The sequence below is a fragment of the Ptychodera flava genome, unplaced genomic scaffold (assembly GCF_041260155.1).
Source record: "Ptychodera flava strain L36383 unplaced genomic scaffold, AS_Pfla_20210202 Scaffold_44__1_contigs__length_1314385_pilon, whole genome shotgun sequence".
In the NCBI taxonomy this organism is placed as follows: domain Eukaryota; kingdom Metazoa; phylum Hemichordata; class Enteropneusta; family Ptychoderidae; genus Ptychodera; species Ptychodera flava.
The window spans coordinates 885404-903699 of NW_027248366.1; the positions used below are offsets into that span (position 1 = coordinate 885404).

At 37.1% G+C, this 18296-nt stretch overlaps 2 protein-coding genes across 4 annotated transcripts; both read left to right on the forward strand.

Moving 5' to 3' along the window:
• Positions 1 to 217: 217 nt before the first annotated feature.
• On the forward strand, positions 218 to 17396 carry LOC139128141 (guanidinoacetate N-methyltransferase-like). The gene is made up of 4 exons (XM_070693980.1): positions 218 to 517; positions 7543 to 7752; positions 9338 to 9516; positions 15074 to 17396. The coding sequence occupies exons 1-4, from the start codon at positions 310 to 312 to the stop codon at positions 15212 to 15214; spliced, it is 738 nt and encodes a 245-aa protein (XP_070550081.1). The 5' UTR covers positions 218 to 309; the 3' UTR covers positions 15215 to 17396.
• Positions 10170 to 14622, forward strand: LOC139128140 (zinc finger protein 862-like). 3 transcript variants are annotated; one of them, XM_070693977.1, is made up of 4 exons: positions 10170 to 10853; positions 11256 to 11276; positions 11671 to 11851; positions 12075 to 14622. In XM_070693977.1, exons 3-4 carry the CDS (start codon positions 11769 to 11771, stop codon positions 13003 to 13005), a joined length of 1014 nt encoding a protein of 337 aa, XP_070550078.1. In that variant the 5' UTR covers positions 10170 to 10853; positions 11256 to 11276; positions 11671 to 11768; the 3' UTR covers positions 13006 to 14622. The 3 variants fall into 3 exon arrangements, with proteins under 3 accessions (XP_070550078.1, XP_070550080.1, XP_070550079.1); XM_070693979.1 differs by having other exon boundaries at positions 10174 to 10853; XM_070693978.1 differs by lacking the exon at positions 10170 to 10853 and having other exon boundaries at positions 11058 to 11276.
• Positions 17397 to 18296: the final 900 nt, after the last annotated feature.

The following is an 18296-nucleotide window of genomic DNA, read 5'->3' on the forward strand; positions in this document are numbered from 1 at the left end:
TACCAGCCCTGGCTGCGCTGCCTTTTTTCGTGTGCAGCGCAGCCAGCGGTAGAAATGGGGCAGGGAACCCAGCACAGAAAGTGTACACATGCGCACAGCTCGAGCTCGAAGTACAGCAAAGAGACTAGATTAAGGGAGGGGGTGAGTCATTTAAGTGGAACAGCATACCTACGAGTCGGCTAATTACATATTTAAATTACACTATTGATTGACAACGCGGCTCTCAACAGCGCAAGCACTAAGGTCAGGTCGGGATCGATATAGCATTGCTGGTATAGTTCCAAGTCAAACGCGAGGAAAAATTACAGCATGGCGGCGGTCGCTACGAGAAATCCAGACGTTATACCGTCAAAGGAAACTATCTTCACAGAAGGCGAAGATTGCAAAGGCGACTGGAAGAAGGCCGACGCAAAATATGACGAAAGTGACGACCATTTAGAAATCATGGGAAAGCCAGTTATGGAGCGGTGGGAGACACCGTACATGCACAAGCTGGCCGAGGTTGCTTCGTCTAAAGGTATTTTCAATTACACTGATTCTGGTCTTCAGAGAACATAATCCACATAAGATCTGGGAAAGGTAGACGGCCACAAAATTTCATTTTTTCCGTCCTTTGAAGTAATTGAAAACGAAAGTTGTTTGATGTTGTGAAGGATAAGTCAATTGAAGGATCCATCATCCAGTCTTGATTATATTTTCGGTGACATGCCACACTGTACTACCTGCACGTACTCAACACGCCGCATGAACGAACGGCCACGGGTTTCCCCCAAAACATGGACGAGACGAAGTGAATGAAAAATTGCAAGCAGATTTAGGATCTAGATTTGTAATAAGCTCTTTGACCTCTTTGGCGTAGCAGTAATACTCTTTTTTATCGTACAATAATCGATAAAGTGGTATTGAATTTGGACTGGGGCCGGGCTAAGCGCGTTCAGTGAGTGTGACTCCACTGGTCGGTGGAGGGAGGTATACCCAGACTGCTCTGCGAGATCTCCTCTCCTCAACAAGGGAGGCAAGGCAGCCCAGCTCACAGAAATTCACCCATGGTAATTCTGCCGCGTGCCATTTAAGGTCACCTCATAACAAAGGTCATCGAGAGTTGACCACAGCGGAACAGCCGCGGTAAATAACAATACTATCCCATTCACAGACAGCCCCATGCGTTCAAAGTGACCTTCGAATTCGCAGGTCAATGCCAGTTCCACTCATGTCTCCATATCCTAGGAGGCTGCGGTTTGGCCCCATACGTGTCCATATATCACGATTTTTATTTACTGAAGATAAGTGTGACAGTCTACTGTTTGTTCTCTTATTTCCTTGTTTTCATGTCTTCCCTTTTATGAACAAAACCCAAACAAACATAAATACAAAATAAAACGAAAAAAAGAAAAAAAATTGTCTGGTCTGTGGTACGATACTGTACTGTTTTCTGATGGAATCTGACTCAAAACGAAGACTTTTTCAATTGTAATTCAATCTTAACCTGTTCATCCCCAACTTCCTTGTAAACAAGTCTAAACTCACCATTGCTAATAATGGGATTGGGCCAAACCATGGTGGTTAAAGGGTTTAAGGCCTGTTCTTTGAGAAATGTCATCTGCTCTCTAGATGTCACAATTTCAGACAAAAATATGAGTAAAAATGACCGATATTAGCAGCGCGAGGAATGATAAGATGTGATGAAACACAAATATCCAAGTACACTGTAAGATTTCAAGATTTTTTTCAATCAATTGAGCCATACACAATCTGAGGTGAACACGGCACATACATAAGCTACATAAGTCCCTTAAGATTTGTTTAAATCATGCTCTTTTTTGTGGTGGAAAAATTCTTTAGATAATTGTCATTCAGCATTTGCTACACACAAACGATTATTCATGAAGATTTATTCAGTATTTGCTATCGAGAAACTTTCAATGTTCAACCCCTTTGTGTGTTTTTGTGTTGGGACTTGTTGGATAGATGGCATTTTACGTAGTGTATTGTTGAATGTTAAAAAATGTGTTGCTGTTGTTTTTTAAGGCTGTTTTTTTGAGAAAAAAGAATTGACAATGCCTTTTTAAAAGCAAAATAATACATAATGACTTGATATGTTGTTTTATCATTATTGACGTGTTTCTACTTGTTCACCCATTCTTGCATTCATCATTGCAATAAAATGCTGTGAAAAAAATGAAACTGATGTGGCCTGCATCTGTTTACCTTGATCTTAAAAGGCAAATATAACTTTCTGTCTCGACACCAATACCATAGTTTCAATGTTTTACCTAGTGTACCTGCTTGGTTTGTACGCAGGAAACAAGTAGAAAACAGGCTCAAGTGATCAAAATACAAAAGTCCTGAAAAGATAAGATAATCACAACTTCCAGTCACTCTAAATGTATAAATTAAATTAAAAATTTGCCCGGAGGATGTACTAAAAATACACAAAGTTGCTTCCTGTCGGTAAAATGTAAAACAAAATCAAGATTTTAAAGATTTTTGCAGATTTTTACGCTCCCATATATGCATATGTATATATGCAAATGGGAGGTATTCGTATAAGGTGGAAAAATGGCGTCTGTGTGTATGTATGTAAGTATGTATGTATGTCTGTTAGTCCGTCCGGATCAAAAACTCCTAAATCGTAGCACCTACTGTCCTAGTATTTAGTGTACAGGTGCACCTAGGGGTGGAGATGTGAATTTGTTCAAATGAACATGTCAGTGCCAAAAATATGCAAATGAGGGGGGAAAAGGAAAAATCCTACAAATGGGTAAAACTCAGTAAGCATTGGTCAGATTTGGTGAAACTAGGTATGCAGATTTCTTTAGGTATTCTAAATTATGTGTGCAAAAATTGGGATGAAATTTGCATGTTTGTATTTTAGGGTATTTTTCCTTTTTTAGTCAAAAAATCTTGTTCTCTGAAATCGCTCGTCTGAATGCTATGAAACCTAATATTCATGTTCCTCAGAATGACCTCAGTCATGCTTGTACAAATTGTATTGATATTGTCATATTTGTAATTTTGGGGCAATTTTCCAAAATTTTTGATAAAATTTTTTTAATCCAAAAACTGCTGATTTGATAGCTTTGATACATGTATTTGGTATACAGGTATTTAAGATTAATCTTAATATAATGCATTGAAGGTACCGGTATGTTGAAACTGGCAATTTTTTTTTTATTTTTGGGGCAATTTTTGCCTTTTTTGGTCAAAAAATTTTTCTCCAAAAACTTCTGATCTGGTAGCTTTGATATCTAGTGTACAGGTTCCTAGGGTTTATGTTGATTAGATATATTTAAAATTAGGATGAAATCTGCAATTTTGTATTTTGGTAGGCAATTTTTCTCATTTTTGGTCAAAAAATTTGTTTCTCAAAATTTACCAGTCTGATTGCTTTGATATTTAGTAAACCGGTCCTTAGGGTTTTTGTTAATAAGATATATTGAAATTAAGTTGAAATCCGGAATTTTGAATTTTTTGGACAACTTTGCGAAACTTTCAGTTTTACTGGGATATCTTTCATTTTGTGTTTGATATAGTAAACTGTATTTGGTGTTGAAATGCGGTAAAAGAATTCTGGCAGATTTTGAAAAATTTCCAAACAAATGCCAATTAAAAAAATTCAGCCAGAGAAGGTTTGACAAAAAAGAAAAGGTGAGAGAGTGGGGAAAAAAGAATGTACAATGGATCGGATAAAAAAGATAATGTACCTCATCGATCTTCCAGACACCATCCCTTATCAAATGGTCCACCCTGATGTATTTTTGTGCACAATTAACCATGCAGTGTATTTTAGTTTACAATGTAAGATGTCAAGTTAGGTAAGGATTTGAAAGGAATAGTCAAGTTCACCACAGTTTAACTTTATCTCTTGTGTCATCATCCTTGTGTAATTGGTTTGTAAGTTGTTCCAGATGTGGATGTACCAGCTGTTCTGGAAGAAAACAATGTTTATTTTTTCCTGTAGGGTTTCTGAGTTGATGATTGTATGTTGAAATTTCTCCATGTACCGGTATCTGGTGTATGGGCAAAGTGTAACATTGGTTGCATCTCATGTATTTCAGTCTATGTCAAATATTGTAAATGAAAAATCAAGAACAGTTTACTGTGTGCTTGTAAAAGATAACATATTTGTCAATACATAAACTGCCTTGCAGATTGATTGTCTTAAAAATTATCACAGAAGTAGAAAAGGAAAAGAAACTAATCAAATTGCTGTAACATATTCACTCTCAGTGCCTGTATAGGCCTATACTTAACTATTTTATCATTACATTCAGCTGTTTGTTATATCTTTATCACTCTCCATGGGCCAAGGCACACTTGGGGTCAATGTCATCACTCTGTGCCAGTCTGTGTATGTCAGTCTGTCTGTATACATGTATGTATGTCCATGTTTCATACAATTGTTGACTTCATTTGTTTTGATACTATATGGGAGCGAACAGTGATGTTGTCACTATTTTTTTTATGCATTTGTCTTCTTATTTATTTTTATTTTATTTTGCAAACAAGTTTGAAGATTTTTTTTGTCCTAACTTTCTGCTATGAAATTTTTTTTTTTCTGTTTTTGACCACCTCCCTCCCAAGATCTAATGGTCCATCCCTTATCTGATTGCATTGATATACTTTACCAAAGGGGAACCAAGGTACCTCCTTTTCTACACTGTTAATTAAGGTAGTTCGCATCTAGAAGTTAAACAACTTAAGCATTTGCTCAAATTTTCAGTGTAGAGAACTGTAAACCATTGCCTTTCAAAAATCAAGAAGGAAGATCACCTTGCAAATTTTGCCACAAGTAGAAAGAAGTTACTCAAAATTCACCAATATTGAAAATTCAAAATGGCCGCCATGCATGTGTTAACTCTATGGGGGGGAAAATTAGGATTTTGGATTTTTCACAAAAAAATACACCATTGAAACTTTTATTTACTCCATAAACTGCAAAACGAGCCCCCACAAGTGGTAGGCCAAAAAATGTTTATAAAAGTTTGATATTCTGAATATCTCTCATCCGTCTCCCTGAGGCGGATTTGACCTTAACAAAATTATGAATTGTTATAAGACCGTGATGTTGCAAGAAGTTTTACCGTAATGACAAACCATAATTTTTAGTAGATACATGTATATAATGATAATGAAATGATTATTGAGATGTCTATATTGCGCATATCTAGAATACAAGAAATTAATGAAACAGGCAACATTCAAAGGTACAAATCAAAGAGAATTGAGGGTGATTTGTGGTATTGTACTGTACAGTGTAAGTTCATTGTTAATATTCACTGTGCTGCCGTAGAATGTAAAATCATGCCTTTCAAACAGGGAAAATTTGAAATTTGAATATTTTGTTCTGAAAGGAACCCGACAGATAAGCTAAAAGCCATACTGATCTGTCATCAAATTGATGTCTTTTATGAAGATGGTATTATATAGATCTCAGTCTGAGACAAACCAATCTTACTGATGATAATGGTTGCCTTGACAATGACCCTGGTAGTGTATGACATCACAGCTAGCTCTCTTCCTCTGTCTGTCTGTCTGTGTCTGTGTCTCTCCCTCCCTCTCTCTTTTATCTCTTCCTGTCTCCCTGTCTCCTCTCTTCCTCTTTGAAGATAGTATAGATCTCTGATGAACTAATCTTGCTGATAATGGTTACCTTGACAATGACCAGCCATGTATGACATCATAGCTAGTTCATTTCATTCTGGCTCGCCCTCTCTGTCTTTCTCCCTCTCTCTGCCTCTCTCTTCCCCTTTCTTTCTCTTTCTCTGTCTCCCCTCATCCTCTTTGTCTGTCTCTGTCTGTCTCTCGCTCTCTCTATCTCTCTCTCTCTCTCTCTCTCTCTCTCTCTCTCTCTCTCTCTCTCTCTCTCTCTCTCTCTCTCTCTCTCTCTCTCTCTCTCTCTCTGTCTTCCTCATACTAGTCATAGCCAAATATTTTATGCAAAAGTATTTCAACAGTTCAACAGTTTAGCTGTCGTTCACACAGTAGAGGGCATTAGACCTCCCTTCCCTTCAAAAACACAATGATTGAGAGTCATAATTGTGTTTCAATAATGTCTGACAGTTACATTTGAAGTGCAAAGTATGATTGTGGTACGGGAACAGAATTTGTCTCTAGTGTCTTTCAATTAAACTATTCGTGAAATGATCTCGGTGTTGCAACTTTGAATTGTGTACAGATAAGACACATGCAATGATCGCACAAGCAAGCAAAAAGATGTTAAATATCATGAAATGAACTGTCTGTTTGTCTCCAATTTTAGGAAATGCGCAATAATGTTGATTATAAGTAGCACTGGTATCAGTTCAACCCTAGTTACATGTAATTTATGCAATTATGTAAATTTATGCAAATGTCAATGCAAATTACCATACACATTGTATGAAGAATTGTTAGGGAATACGAACTGTACTATGATTATAATTCATCGAATTTTTATGGTTGATTTATTAGAAGTGTTATTTCTTTGTTGTGAGTTAAAATGTAAAAATACAATTTACGGCCGAAATTCAAAGGGTTTTGTTTCTCATCCTTGGGTACAATGATGGACTAGCTTTGTTAGCTTTTTCATGTTTGCTCGTAAAAATATCTGTAGGGCCACATATGTATAATTTACCATTCTCAAGGGCTGTGGATAATTAAAACATGCGTATGGTAAACAAAACTTATTGCCTTTGGCCTCAACCCCCCCCTCCCTTCCTTCCCTGAACGAAAGTTTGGAAGTGCGAAAATCCAACCAAGCCTCATTCTGTATCTGCATACCAACAATCGAGAGAGAAAAAAATGACGTCATTTGCATTCATTGCTATTGCAACCAAAGTCAGGCTATTGATGGGCGTTACAGAGATAACCATTGTGACTTCAAACTCAGTTCATGAATTTCTAGAAATATGTCAGTGTGAGCCATATGTCTGTACATGTGCTGGTAAAATGGCAAATTTTCATTTGTCGGAGAGTGATTCCTTGTGTTGATGGTGTGTTTATGTGGCTTTGAAGTAATTTGCGGGGTAATATTAACTATGTAAGATCACCTGGTCTTCATGTACATCTTGTAGTGAGTCATGTAACCAGAAGCTGTTCACCCCTTAATCCCTGTAACCAGGTCCACAATCACTATTCAAAACGATAAGTTTGGGTCAAACCATTGTTGTCAAAGGATAAAGATAATTACACCTGAGGGACAGCTATTCAGTCTCATAAAATAGTTTACATTGTTGGTCTGCAGCTTGTTTGGACTGACTTTATAAAAGCCTTTGCAGTGAATTAAATATTTAGAGTCTTGTTTGTGTGAAAAGTGTTTAATTTTCCCAGATAGAACTTAAACACGGACGGCATCATTTCAAATTTCAAACATCCGGAAATATTAAGTTATGCTCATCTTGAATGCTACAATTTTTGGCTTGACCCATAACCTTCATGCTTGATTTTGGAAAACAATGGTTTATTATTTCCTTGAGGAAAGTTTTAACAAACGTTTAGATCTTTCAGTTTTGAGGTGTGTGCGATCCTGCAGTACTCAATGGGGTATCCATTTATTTTCAGGTGGTAAGGTTTTGGAGATTGGTTTTGGAATGGCCATTGCTGCATCTAGAATCGAACAACTTGACATTGTAGAGCACGTGATAATTGAATGTAACGATGGCGTCTTCAAGAGACTGGAGGAATGGGCTAAGAAACAACCGCACAAAATAACGCCGCTCAAGGGAATGTGGGAAGACGTGGTACCGACGCTTGAAGATAACCAGTTTGATGGTAAGTGTGCCTTTAACCTTTTGAGTGCTGTAATTTGTCCCACCAAAACTTAAGTGTAACATGTTACCAATTTTTATGAATTGTTTCAGGAAATTTTCAATAATATTGGACCAAATGGATATCACATTTTATTTCTTATCAAAATTTTGTCAAAAATCTTTTTTTGAGATATTGTTAGCAGTCGTAATATCAATGATACATTTGGACTTCTGCAGAACTCTGTAATCGACTAATGTTCCTCTGTGCTCAACGTAATGAATTTACAAATTATCGAAAATACTAATTGGCACGTCAAAAAACTTAAGAACAGTACATGCATGAACTTAACTGCCAGATAAAAACTAGAAACCTAAAAAAATAGAAAGAAGAAGGGACAATTAAATGAAGCTAAATTATAGCAAAGACCATTTCCAAACATTTAGTTTTTCAGGTCATAAAAATATAGACCAAATGTGTGGCTCAGTAACCAGCCATGAATAGTTGTTTTAACTTTAAGCACATTTTGTTGACATACTTGCAGTCAACATATGTCGGAAATTCACGTCTTGATCATGTTCTACGGCCATAGCCTTGCATTCACAAGTTACGCCCATGCATGGACTTGTGAAGTGTGCCCTCATAATTAAAAAAAGGTCACTTTGGCCTAAAGATGGCGCTGTCACCAATGATAAGCATGCTTTTGATAGAGTCCACTTCATTAAATGAAAACTTAGCTTCATTACTAACTCAGTGTGGTAGTTTGTTTAGAGATTATTGTTGTGTTATGCAGTGTTCTTTGAAGAAGTACATTTTCTCACTATATTTTGTGGTCCAAACAACTTATCAAAGAAAATTGAAAAGTAACAATATTGTAATGGAATGCTTTAATTACTTCATGAATGAAATCTTTATCAAATGCATGGTGACTATACATCATGTAGATCTGTTTGTAAATACAGTAAAGCTTTCCTACAGTCTACAGAGCAAGAAATCGGAAATGGGGTGACATAGTTTCCAACCTGTGTATTGCTGTCACAGTGATTTTGTGTTTGGTGGTTGATGTGCCGTTACATAAGTTAGATTTTACAGGGGTTCCTGGGTCATGTTGCTTTGTCTCCTGAGAATATCAATGCCATTTTATCAGGAAACAACAAAAATGGAGCAGAGGTTCCCAAACCACTGCAAAATCACCATCTCAGTAATCTGACAGGAAAAAAAGGAAGACACGTTAACCCTATGAGTGTTGTAATTTTTCCCGCCTAAATTTTAGCGCAACATTTTACCAATTTTTATGAATTTTTCTGTAATTTGTTTGATAATTTTGGACCAAATAGACACAAATATTCATTAGCTACAGATTTTTATCAAAATTTTGGGAAAATCTGTAAAAAATTGCATGCATTATATTTTATGAAGGAGACAAATATTTACTTTGGCACTCAAAGGGTTAATGAATTGTGAAGGTCTCTGTTTAATTTCATAGGTGTGCCAAGCAATGTAAAGGAAAAATCAAATTGTCTAACCACAGAGTCTGTTATAGAAACACGTGCTGATCATATGTATTCTTTAATAAATGCAAACTGTACGTGATTTTTTTTCTATTCAGGTATTTTGTACGACACCTACCCTCTGTCTGAACAAGACTGGCACACACATCAGTTTAATTTCATCAAAGGTCACGCACACCGTCTCTTAAAAAGCGGTGGTGTTCTCACCTACTGCAACCTCACGTCGTGGGGAGAGTTCCTCAAGGGCAAATATGACGACATTGAGAAAATGTTTCAGGTGAGACTGACATCTATGAAACATCTCTTTTATCTTGAATTTTATGTTTCCAGCTTTTCGTTGTTCACTTTACCTCCAACCAATGTGTTGGGGTTGTTCATGACCCTGATATGACCTCTCATCGTATTTTGGGAAATATAAACAGATGCGACAAAAGCTAAACTTTATCTGAAACTGCAGATACATCCTACCATAGTAACCAAATTCTGAACCGGATTGCTATTCTTACTCAGTTTTTTTTTGCTGTCTTAGTTTTGTGAAAATCTGGAATTTCATTTTCCCCTAGAGATAACACGGGGATTGCAGCCATTTTGAATATTAACATTGGTAGATGTTTGGTAATTTATTTTTCCAGTACAAAATTTTGTAGAGTTACCCCTGATTATTATTCTTGATTTTGAAAGAGAAGGGTTGAAAGTGTGCTTGATAGAAGTTTCAGCAAAACTTTTAAGTCCTTTCACCCCCAGTTCCCTGTATACAGGTCCAACTTTACCATAGAAAACAATGGATTTGGGACAAACCATGGTGGTGAAAGGGTTAAGTCATTTCATTTTCAAGGGGCAAACTACCGTAATGCCAAAGTAATTAAATTCTTTGTTTTGCGTCCACTCTAAATGGGAAAAGGTACGCGTCTAAGCGGCTGAAAAACACACACAAGAAAATTAACACACTGTAATTTGATGGCAGCAAATAAAAAATTGTAACAAAATTTTAGTTCAGAAAAGCTAAGCGGTCATGTCCTAAAATTTCCTATTCAAATACATTGTGTGTGTTTTTCATGAAAACCTTAAAAACCTACGCGGGTGGGGGACGCAAAACAAAGAATTTAATTACTTTGGCCTAACATATCAGGGTTTTCGCTAAGCGCCGGCCACCGGCCAATTGGCCGGCTACTTGCACTGAACTGGCCGTCTACTTTTCCTCAAGCCATTACGATTATTTTGATTTTATACTCGTTCATGCCCATTGTAGGTAGATATTTGTCAATCCCTCGAGTAAAAAAGAGGTCAATTCGAAGTTGTTTCTAATGAAAAAATCGACGAACTTGCTGAGCAAATGGTCGTAACCGATCGAACATGGTCAAATATCCAGCGTTGCGTCACGTAACCTCAGTACGACGAAAGTACGTACGATGCTATGTACTCAACAGGACGCACGATGAGAAGGGGGCGTGACTATAGCGCATCCGGGACACACTTAGTAATAATGACGTCAGCGTCAGCAGTCACACTTTCCAAACGGATTCCATTATGGCGTCGTCGGCTAAGCAGACAGGTCTTCAGGGAAGTGGGGGTCCGCCGCGAAATGGCGGAAAATTGAAGAGTTCTTTTTAAAAGGTAAGCTTTAAGCTTCGTTTGGAAGTTATGGACCTCTTTAGAAAGAATTTAGACCCGAGTTTCACTAATTTTTGTCGAAATAATTCATCGTTGGTCAACTGTGTGCAACGTTCAAGACCAAACAATCGAGAGATGGACGTTCATGTACGTGGGTTTGTTCGCTACGTTTTGTCAATTTGTTGTACCTGAATTTTTATTTGAATGTAGACTGCTATGGAGTATTGTTTGTATTAAGATGACAAATTATTATTAATATGATTTCAGTCGACAAATAGCAATGCGCACAGTTTACGTCACAGGTTGAAACTTAACTGATGAGTGACGTCAGCGTACCCAGTTTCTGTGCGCCAGCTGATTGTAAACAACGGAGATTGATATTTCTTTTGTACAATTGTTTTTCAGGATAAGTTTTCAAATGACAGCGTAAGTAATAATACCTTTAAAATTCGGTGTGCCACGGTCTAATGGGATTGTTGTTTAAGTTGCACGTACCTAGTACTTAAATTTAAAACTGTAACACTGCTTTTTCTTTGTAATAACTTTACTTAAATCCTTACACTAGTCTTGCTGCCTATATTAACTCCTAAAGGTAACATACATGTTTTTTGTGTGCTGATTTTACCTTACTTAGTTTGCTTCGCCAATCACAGTTACACTTGCATCATTTTTTCCCACTGCCTATCAAAACTTTAAAGTAAATATGGGTAATTTGCTCCCTAGCTATTATTGTATGGGTAGACTAGTGGTGATCTTGATAATTATGTTAGCATTTCCAATGATTTGGATTCTTCATTTTCCTATTTTTTTTTTATCTCAGATGGGGCATCGAGTTGTGACAAAACCGTTCAGCCAGACACTGGCATTGCATCATCATCATGTGAAGCCTCCTCATCTACATCTTCAGTGCCAAAGGACATGCAGGCCATGGCTACTCGTACAAGTGATCTTGAAAATACCAAAACACCAGATGAAGATAAAGTAAAGATGTCGTGTGACATGTAAGTTACAGCTATTGTGTGAAGTTTTGATTAATTATGATAGAATAGTGACATAATCATGAACTTTTCATTCTAAAATCACTAGACAGTAGTCACTTGAAACAACTTTTAAGTTTAGAAACAATTTCACTCTCAAGTTTAATCCTGATATATGTTTTGAAATGTTTTATTCAAGATGATTTCTATTTATTCAATGTATTCCTAATTCTTTTTTTCTTTGTAGGAGTGCAACAAGCGGTGGATGTCCTTTTGCCCCTGAAGATGTCGTCAATATCATTGCTGAACTTTTTGCTGTAGACAGAGACACTAAAATCCATAACTATTTCATATGTAGTAAAAACATGTGTAATACTGTCACACAATGTTGTAAATCTGTTCTAGGTAGCAAGAAGTTTCACCATGATAGGTTTATAACTGCCAAGTATTGGTGGTTGGTTTTCAAAGAGGATCAATCAGCTGAAAATTGTGGGATGTATTGTTTTATTTGTAAAAAACACCAGATGGCAAACCCCCAAAACAAAAGTGAAAAATTCTGCAGTAAACCAAGTATCCGTTTCAAGTATGATGCGCTTAATACCCATGCAACTGTAGGAGTTCATGCAGCCGCAATGGAAAATGAACTCCTCCAGCATATGTCACCATTCCACCAGGAAAATGTCCAGAGAAAGGCAGTGCGAAATTCAGTCTATAATAAAGCGTTTTCCACTGCCTATTTCATCATGTCTAATTACATAGCTAATAGAGTATTTGTCCCATTGATAGAGTTTGCAGAAACTGTATTACATGTCCCAGACTTGAGATACTTTGACCACAAGTCGGTTGCATCATGTAGAGAAATACTTATCTTACTTGGCAAGACCCTGAAACAGAAAATTACTGACAGTGTTAGATGTCGTGATAGTTTTGGACTTATGACAGATGAAGTAACTGACATATCTGTCAGTCAACAGTTGGTAACATTCATTCAGTATTTTGATAAATCAAAGGGTTGCATGCAAACAAAATTTTTATCAAGTCAAGATATCCTTGTTGAATATAATTCAGCCAATGCCAATGCAATCTATTCATTGCTAAAAAAAGAAATAGAATCTAATGATCTGTCAGTGAAAAGCTGTAAGGGGTTGTCAACAGATGGGGCGTCTGGTTGGCAGTAGAAGTGGTGTTGCAAGCAAATTTAAGTCTGACAATAATTTGATCATCAGTGTGCACTGTGTCTGCCACAGGTTGGCATTAGCTTGTACAGATAGCAACACAAACATAAAGTATGTGAAGGATGTGTCCACAGTACTTCGCCAGCTTTGGCAGTTCTTTGAAAATTCCCCCAAACGGTTATCAGCATACCTGAAAATGCAAGAAAAGCTGGCAAAAATAAAGTTAACTTCTGACAAGAGTCAGAAAATTGTCATGCACAGACTTAAAAAGGCTTGCAACACCAGGTGGTTGAGTTTTAATCTCGCTGTAGAGGCGACTTTGAGGGATTTTGAGGCATTGCTCCTCACCTGAATGAGTTTGAAGACGATGCACTTGCCTGTGGCCTACTAAAAAAAATCAGGTCAGTTAAATTTGTTGGCACATTGTATATATTGCAGTCTGTATTACCCATTTTGTCAGAGCTGTCTCTTGTTTTTCAAAGAGATCAGGTTAACTTCTCCCTCATTACAAGCATGGTTTCAGCAACTAAAGATAAACTGAAACAGATTCTCAGTGATAATGTGCCAATAAATAAGTTTGTGTGTGATATTGACTCATTCACAAATATATCCTCTGAGCTAGGTTTCCAGGGCAGCAGTAGACTTGATCTTGAAAGTCTGATGAGAAACTACATTGGTGCTCTGATAGAGAATATAGATAATAGGTTTGCTGAGTCATCTCCAGTGCTCACTGCACTGTCTGTCTTTGACCCATTGAGTATGCCAAGTAAAGACAATGAAACTTTCAGTTCATATGGGCAAGCACATATCAAAGTACTAGCTGATCATTTTTACCAAAATGAGGAAGTTGCTGTAAAAGAAAGCAAAACGCAGAAATTAGTGAATGAGTTTACACAACTAAAATACTACTATGTAGATTACATGAAGGCAAATATGCCTACTGATGTTGAGGAATGTAAAGGCACAGTAACACCAACTCAGTGGCTCTTGACTGAGTTAGTGAGATGTGATAGCTTAACCCCATTTTTCCCAGAGATAACTAAAATAGCTGAAGCTGCACTCTGTGTTCCTGTGAGTAATGCTTGGCCTGAAAGGGGTGCAAGCACTTTGAAAAATGTCAAAACTAGACTGAGAAGTAGACTGTCAAGTGAAATGTTAGAATCTATATTGCATGTCAGCATAAATGGCCCTCCAGTTGCCAGTGCTGAGGCAGAACAGATAATATCTCTAGCTGTAGAACAATGGGAACAAGCCAAAAGTAGAAGATACCGAACAAAAGTACAGGTTCATGCACCATGTGTTACAGTAGACAGTGAGTCTGTCTCAGCACTGGCTTCAGATGGGGCCATTTATGCTGATGCTTCAGTGCAGGTGGATATTGTTGAGACTGAGGAGGAACAAGTTTCAATACAGAATGAAATATTAAAAGTTTCAGCTGCTTTAGGATTACCAGAGGAATACTGTTCCTCAGACCCTGACAGTGATTTTGAATTTGATTAATCCTCTTTTTCCCCAAGTTGTAGTTATTTCCATGTTTTGTCTATGGAGCTTGGTAGAAAGAGGATTAAATTGTAACTGTAATAACATCATGCTACTAAATAAAAGGTTGAAACACTGAAATGAGTTGGTGTGAAGAATGATTAATAATATAATGTTGGGTCAAAGGTCAACATGCCCCCCCCCCCCCCCCCCCCCCCCCCTCCCCCACCCCCCGCCGCGCGCAATTGGCCCCCTACTTTGCAGCTATGGCCTTCTACTTCAAATTTTAGTGAAACCCCTGCATATGAATTCCTGTCTGGACTAAAATTCAGTCATTGAACAATCCATACATACAGACTATGTCGAAAATGTTGAACACTATGTCAATCTGACTTTGGGACTGGAACAAGAAACATTTTGTTAGAAAACAAAAGCATGGGAAAATGCACAAGTTTTGATGAATTGTCTTCAATGTAAACACAATCGACTTAAATGAATTTGTGAGGAAAATTTCCAGTTTACATGTATGTATGTAAACCAGAGACAGAATTTTGACAATTTATATTCAGCATTGTGGCTTTTTACATTTCAGGAAACTCAAGTTCCGCATCTCGTAGAAGCTGGTTTCAAGAAGGAAAATATTTCCACAGATGTGATGGACATAGAACCGGAAACAGAATGCAAGTACTATTCCTTCGACAAAATGATCGCTCCGAGAATCATCAAGGAATGAGGAATTCCAGGATGAAGCACGGAACGAAAACTTTCTGCACTACCTTTAGTGGAAATCTCACTTCTTGTTAACTTGGTCAACTTTCTAGGGGCATTAAAATTTGATGTCTTTGTCGGGGAAAAAAAAATGAATTGTAAAATCACATTAAATGTTAGGCTGCTTGCTATGTGTTGTAATCTTAAATTCTTCACAATTTAGACCTGTTAAATTGACCCATTGACCTTTGAACCTTGACTCACTGATGACCTATGACATCAGTCTTGTGGGCAAATCCCACCTAGGGAAGAATAAGCCCATGAGTAGGGTTTAACCCTTTCACCACCATGGTTTGTCCCAAATCCATTGTTTTCTATGGTAAAGTTGGACCTGTATACAGGGAACTGGGGGTGAAAAGGTTAAAGGATGCATGAAGGATTTTTTAAGTGAATGCACATCAAATAATCTGACCAAGTCAGAGGGCTTTTGAATTATTTGCACCGTGTTCATATTGTGTTATTTTTGCCATGGCTCATCGGTCAACGTTATGAGGGTTTTTCTTGTCATATTGAAGCAGTCACCACAGGGTACAGCAGAAATGGTTCTGTTGTTGTGCAGAAGCAGTGACCACAGGGTACCACAATAATGATTGTTGTTCTTGAAAACCATTTTTACTTTTTCTTTACACTATCAAAACAGCATTTTACTCAGTCCATTTATGTGTAAAAGTGACCCTCATTGATCGACTTCTTTTTTTTTGCAAAAGCATCCCTCATTGGTCACTTTGGACCTCAACTGTAAGTTGTATCAACCAATATGATTGGTTGATTCACTGTTTTAATATTCAAAATAAAGGAAACTATTAATTGTAATTGTTTTAATTTTGCAAACCAATGCAAACTATCTTTTAATTATTACTTATATCAGTGTTTTTTAACCTCAAATTGCGTATTCATGCTGCATATATTTCTAGTTGTTTGCAGTCCCTCCTAACAATGTGTGTTTTTAGAGGCAAAATTACAACCTTCTTCTTCTTCAAATTTTCATTAGCTTTGCTGCATTTAAAGTTTATTTCATGTGGACTGTTATTTCGCGTGGAAAGCCAGTTCCATATCATTTACCATTTTTTAGGCATCCCCAACACCCCTCTCACATGCAGTGCAATCTGCGCATTCATTGTTGAACGGTTTCAAGGGACCCATTGGACGAGTGCCAGAATATGTCTGGTGCTCTGTATGTGTAGTGCACAGGCTATGCAGAAATGTGTACAAGATAGCATTCCACACTGTAAATTGGAAGAAAATTGCTGACATTGCACAAAAACGGCCAATACTCCACATCCTTATGTGACACCCTAGTCACGAATGTAAGATGCATGAGAATGAGGTTATCATGAAAATATGGCAAAGGATGCACTCGGACATTGGCCCTGCGCATCATCCTCCGCAATACACTGCGCCAATGTCCTCTCGCATCCTGTAATATATGCATTTTCTTGTGTTGTAAATACTTAATCTTGACAATATTTAACATCAGTAGTTCTCATTTAAACAGGTTTGTTGTGCCTGTGTACTGTGAAACCTGTCTATTAAGGACTCTACACTTTGTAATACGGAAAGTATTTATAATAGTCTGTTTTACACAGGTATGCATGCCAGTTGTAGTAGTGCTGACTATACCAGTCTCTCTTTGGATGACGGGCTCTTCAGTCCAGAAAGTTGCCAAAGAGCCAATTTTTACTTCAGCTCATTCCAACCAATCATGGTGCAATAACCGATACATGATTGTCAGGTAACACCAGTCAAACATTTCAAATTGAGTTGAACAAAGGAAATTTGAAATTTGAAAATTTGAAATCAATTTACCATATGCTGTCACTGTTAACCCTTGAACTCTTTGAGCTTTTATTTATTTGAAATTAAGAAGCCAATTATTTTTTTATATTTTGCCAAAGCTTATTTGACTATTTTCAATAGTTTTAACCAGGAATTTGAATTGAGCACAGTACAGACAAAAATACGAGCGCAAAATACGAAAATACGTGTATTTCAACAATTACAGGAAATGCCAATGAAAATGTAGTTTTTAAGGTCAAAGGTCAGACATATGAGGTTTCTTTTTCCATCTATGACATTCAGTAAGTTCTGTTTTTATGCTGTGTGAGTTTGATGCATGTACCAATAAAATGTCTGTGTGTCTGCAAGTATTTTGTCGTCTGCTTTCTAGTTCTGTCAAATGTATGTGCCATTGCTTGAGTTTAGAATTCACAACAGATAGAAGCGTCACACATAACATACAAATTATCACCACCTCAATTTCTGTCATAATCAAGAAATGATAGCATTTTTATGATACAATTCTCCAAAACAGATGACAACATTAAAAAAATTTGTATTGTTAAGCCGGCCTGAGTACTGAAAATTTGGAGACACTGTAAATTATTGAAAGCATTTGAATGCGCAGCTACCTATGATACTGTTGCTGAGATACAGCCAGCTGCAAGGAGATCAGAAGCATTTGTGTATCCTTAAAATTTATCTGTGCTCCAAAATTCAAGTTTTACCCCAAACATACATGTAGCAAATTTTAATGTCACTTGGATAGTGTTTATTTCGGTACACAATAGTTGGTTTGAGATAGAATATTCCTCAGGGCAAGATATTCAGATATTTTACGATGCTTTTTCTGGTCAACCACTTTTCATTAACGCTTGTTGACATTACTTACATATTGGTAGTCCTTTTTTCCTTTTAAAGTAATTGTGCCGTTTTTGTTTGAAAAACCTTTCTCTTTCAATGAAGAGGAGATATTTCTATAAAAAAATCTATCAAATAAGTGTGTCCTCGTTCATGAGTTTCGTGTGGTAAATGAATTTTTTAGTGGTAATGACACTCCACCTGCGAAATTTTCTGTAGGAATAAACCATGTATTGCTTGAAGGGAAAAACATTAAAAAGATGTTTGAACAATACCGTTGATCGCGATTTCGGTTGTTACTAAATATATAGCTGCACGCACGCGACTTTCGGACAAATATGCTGAAATTCAGACAAATTTTGTCGTTGTATGCGCGGCTGTTGTTGCAGCTTGCAGTCTCAGTCATCAAT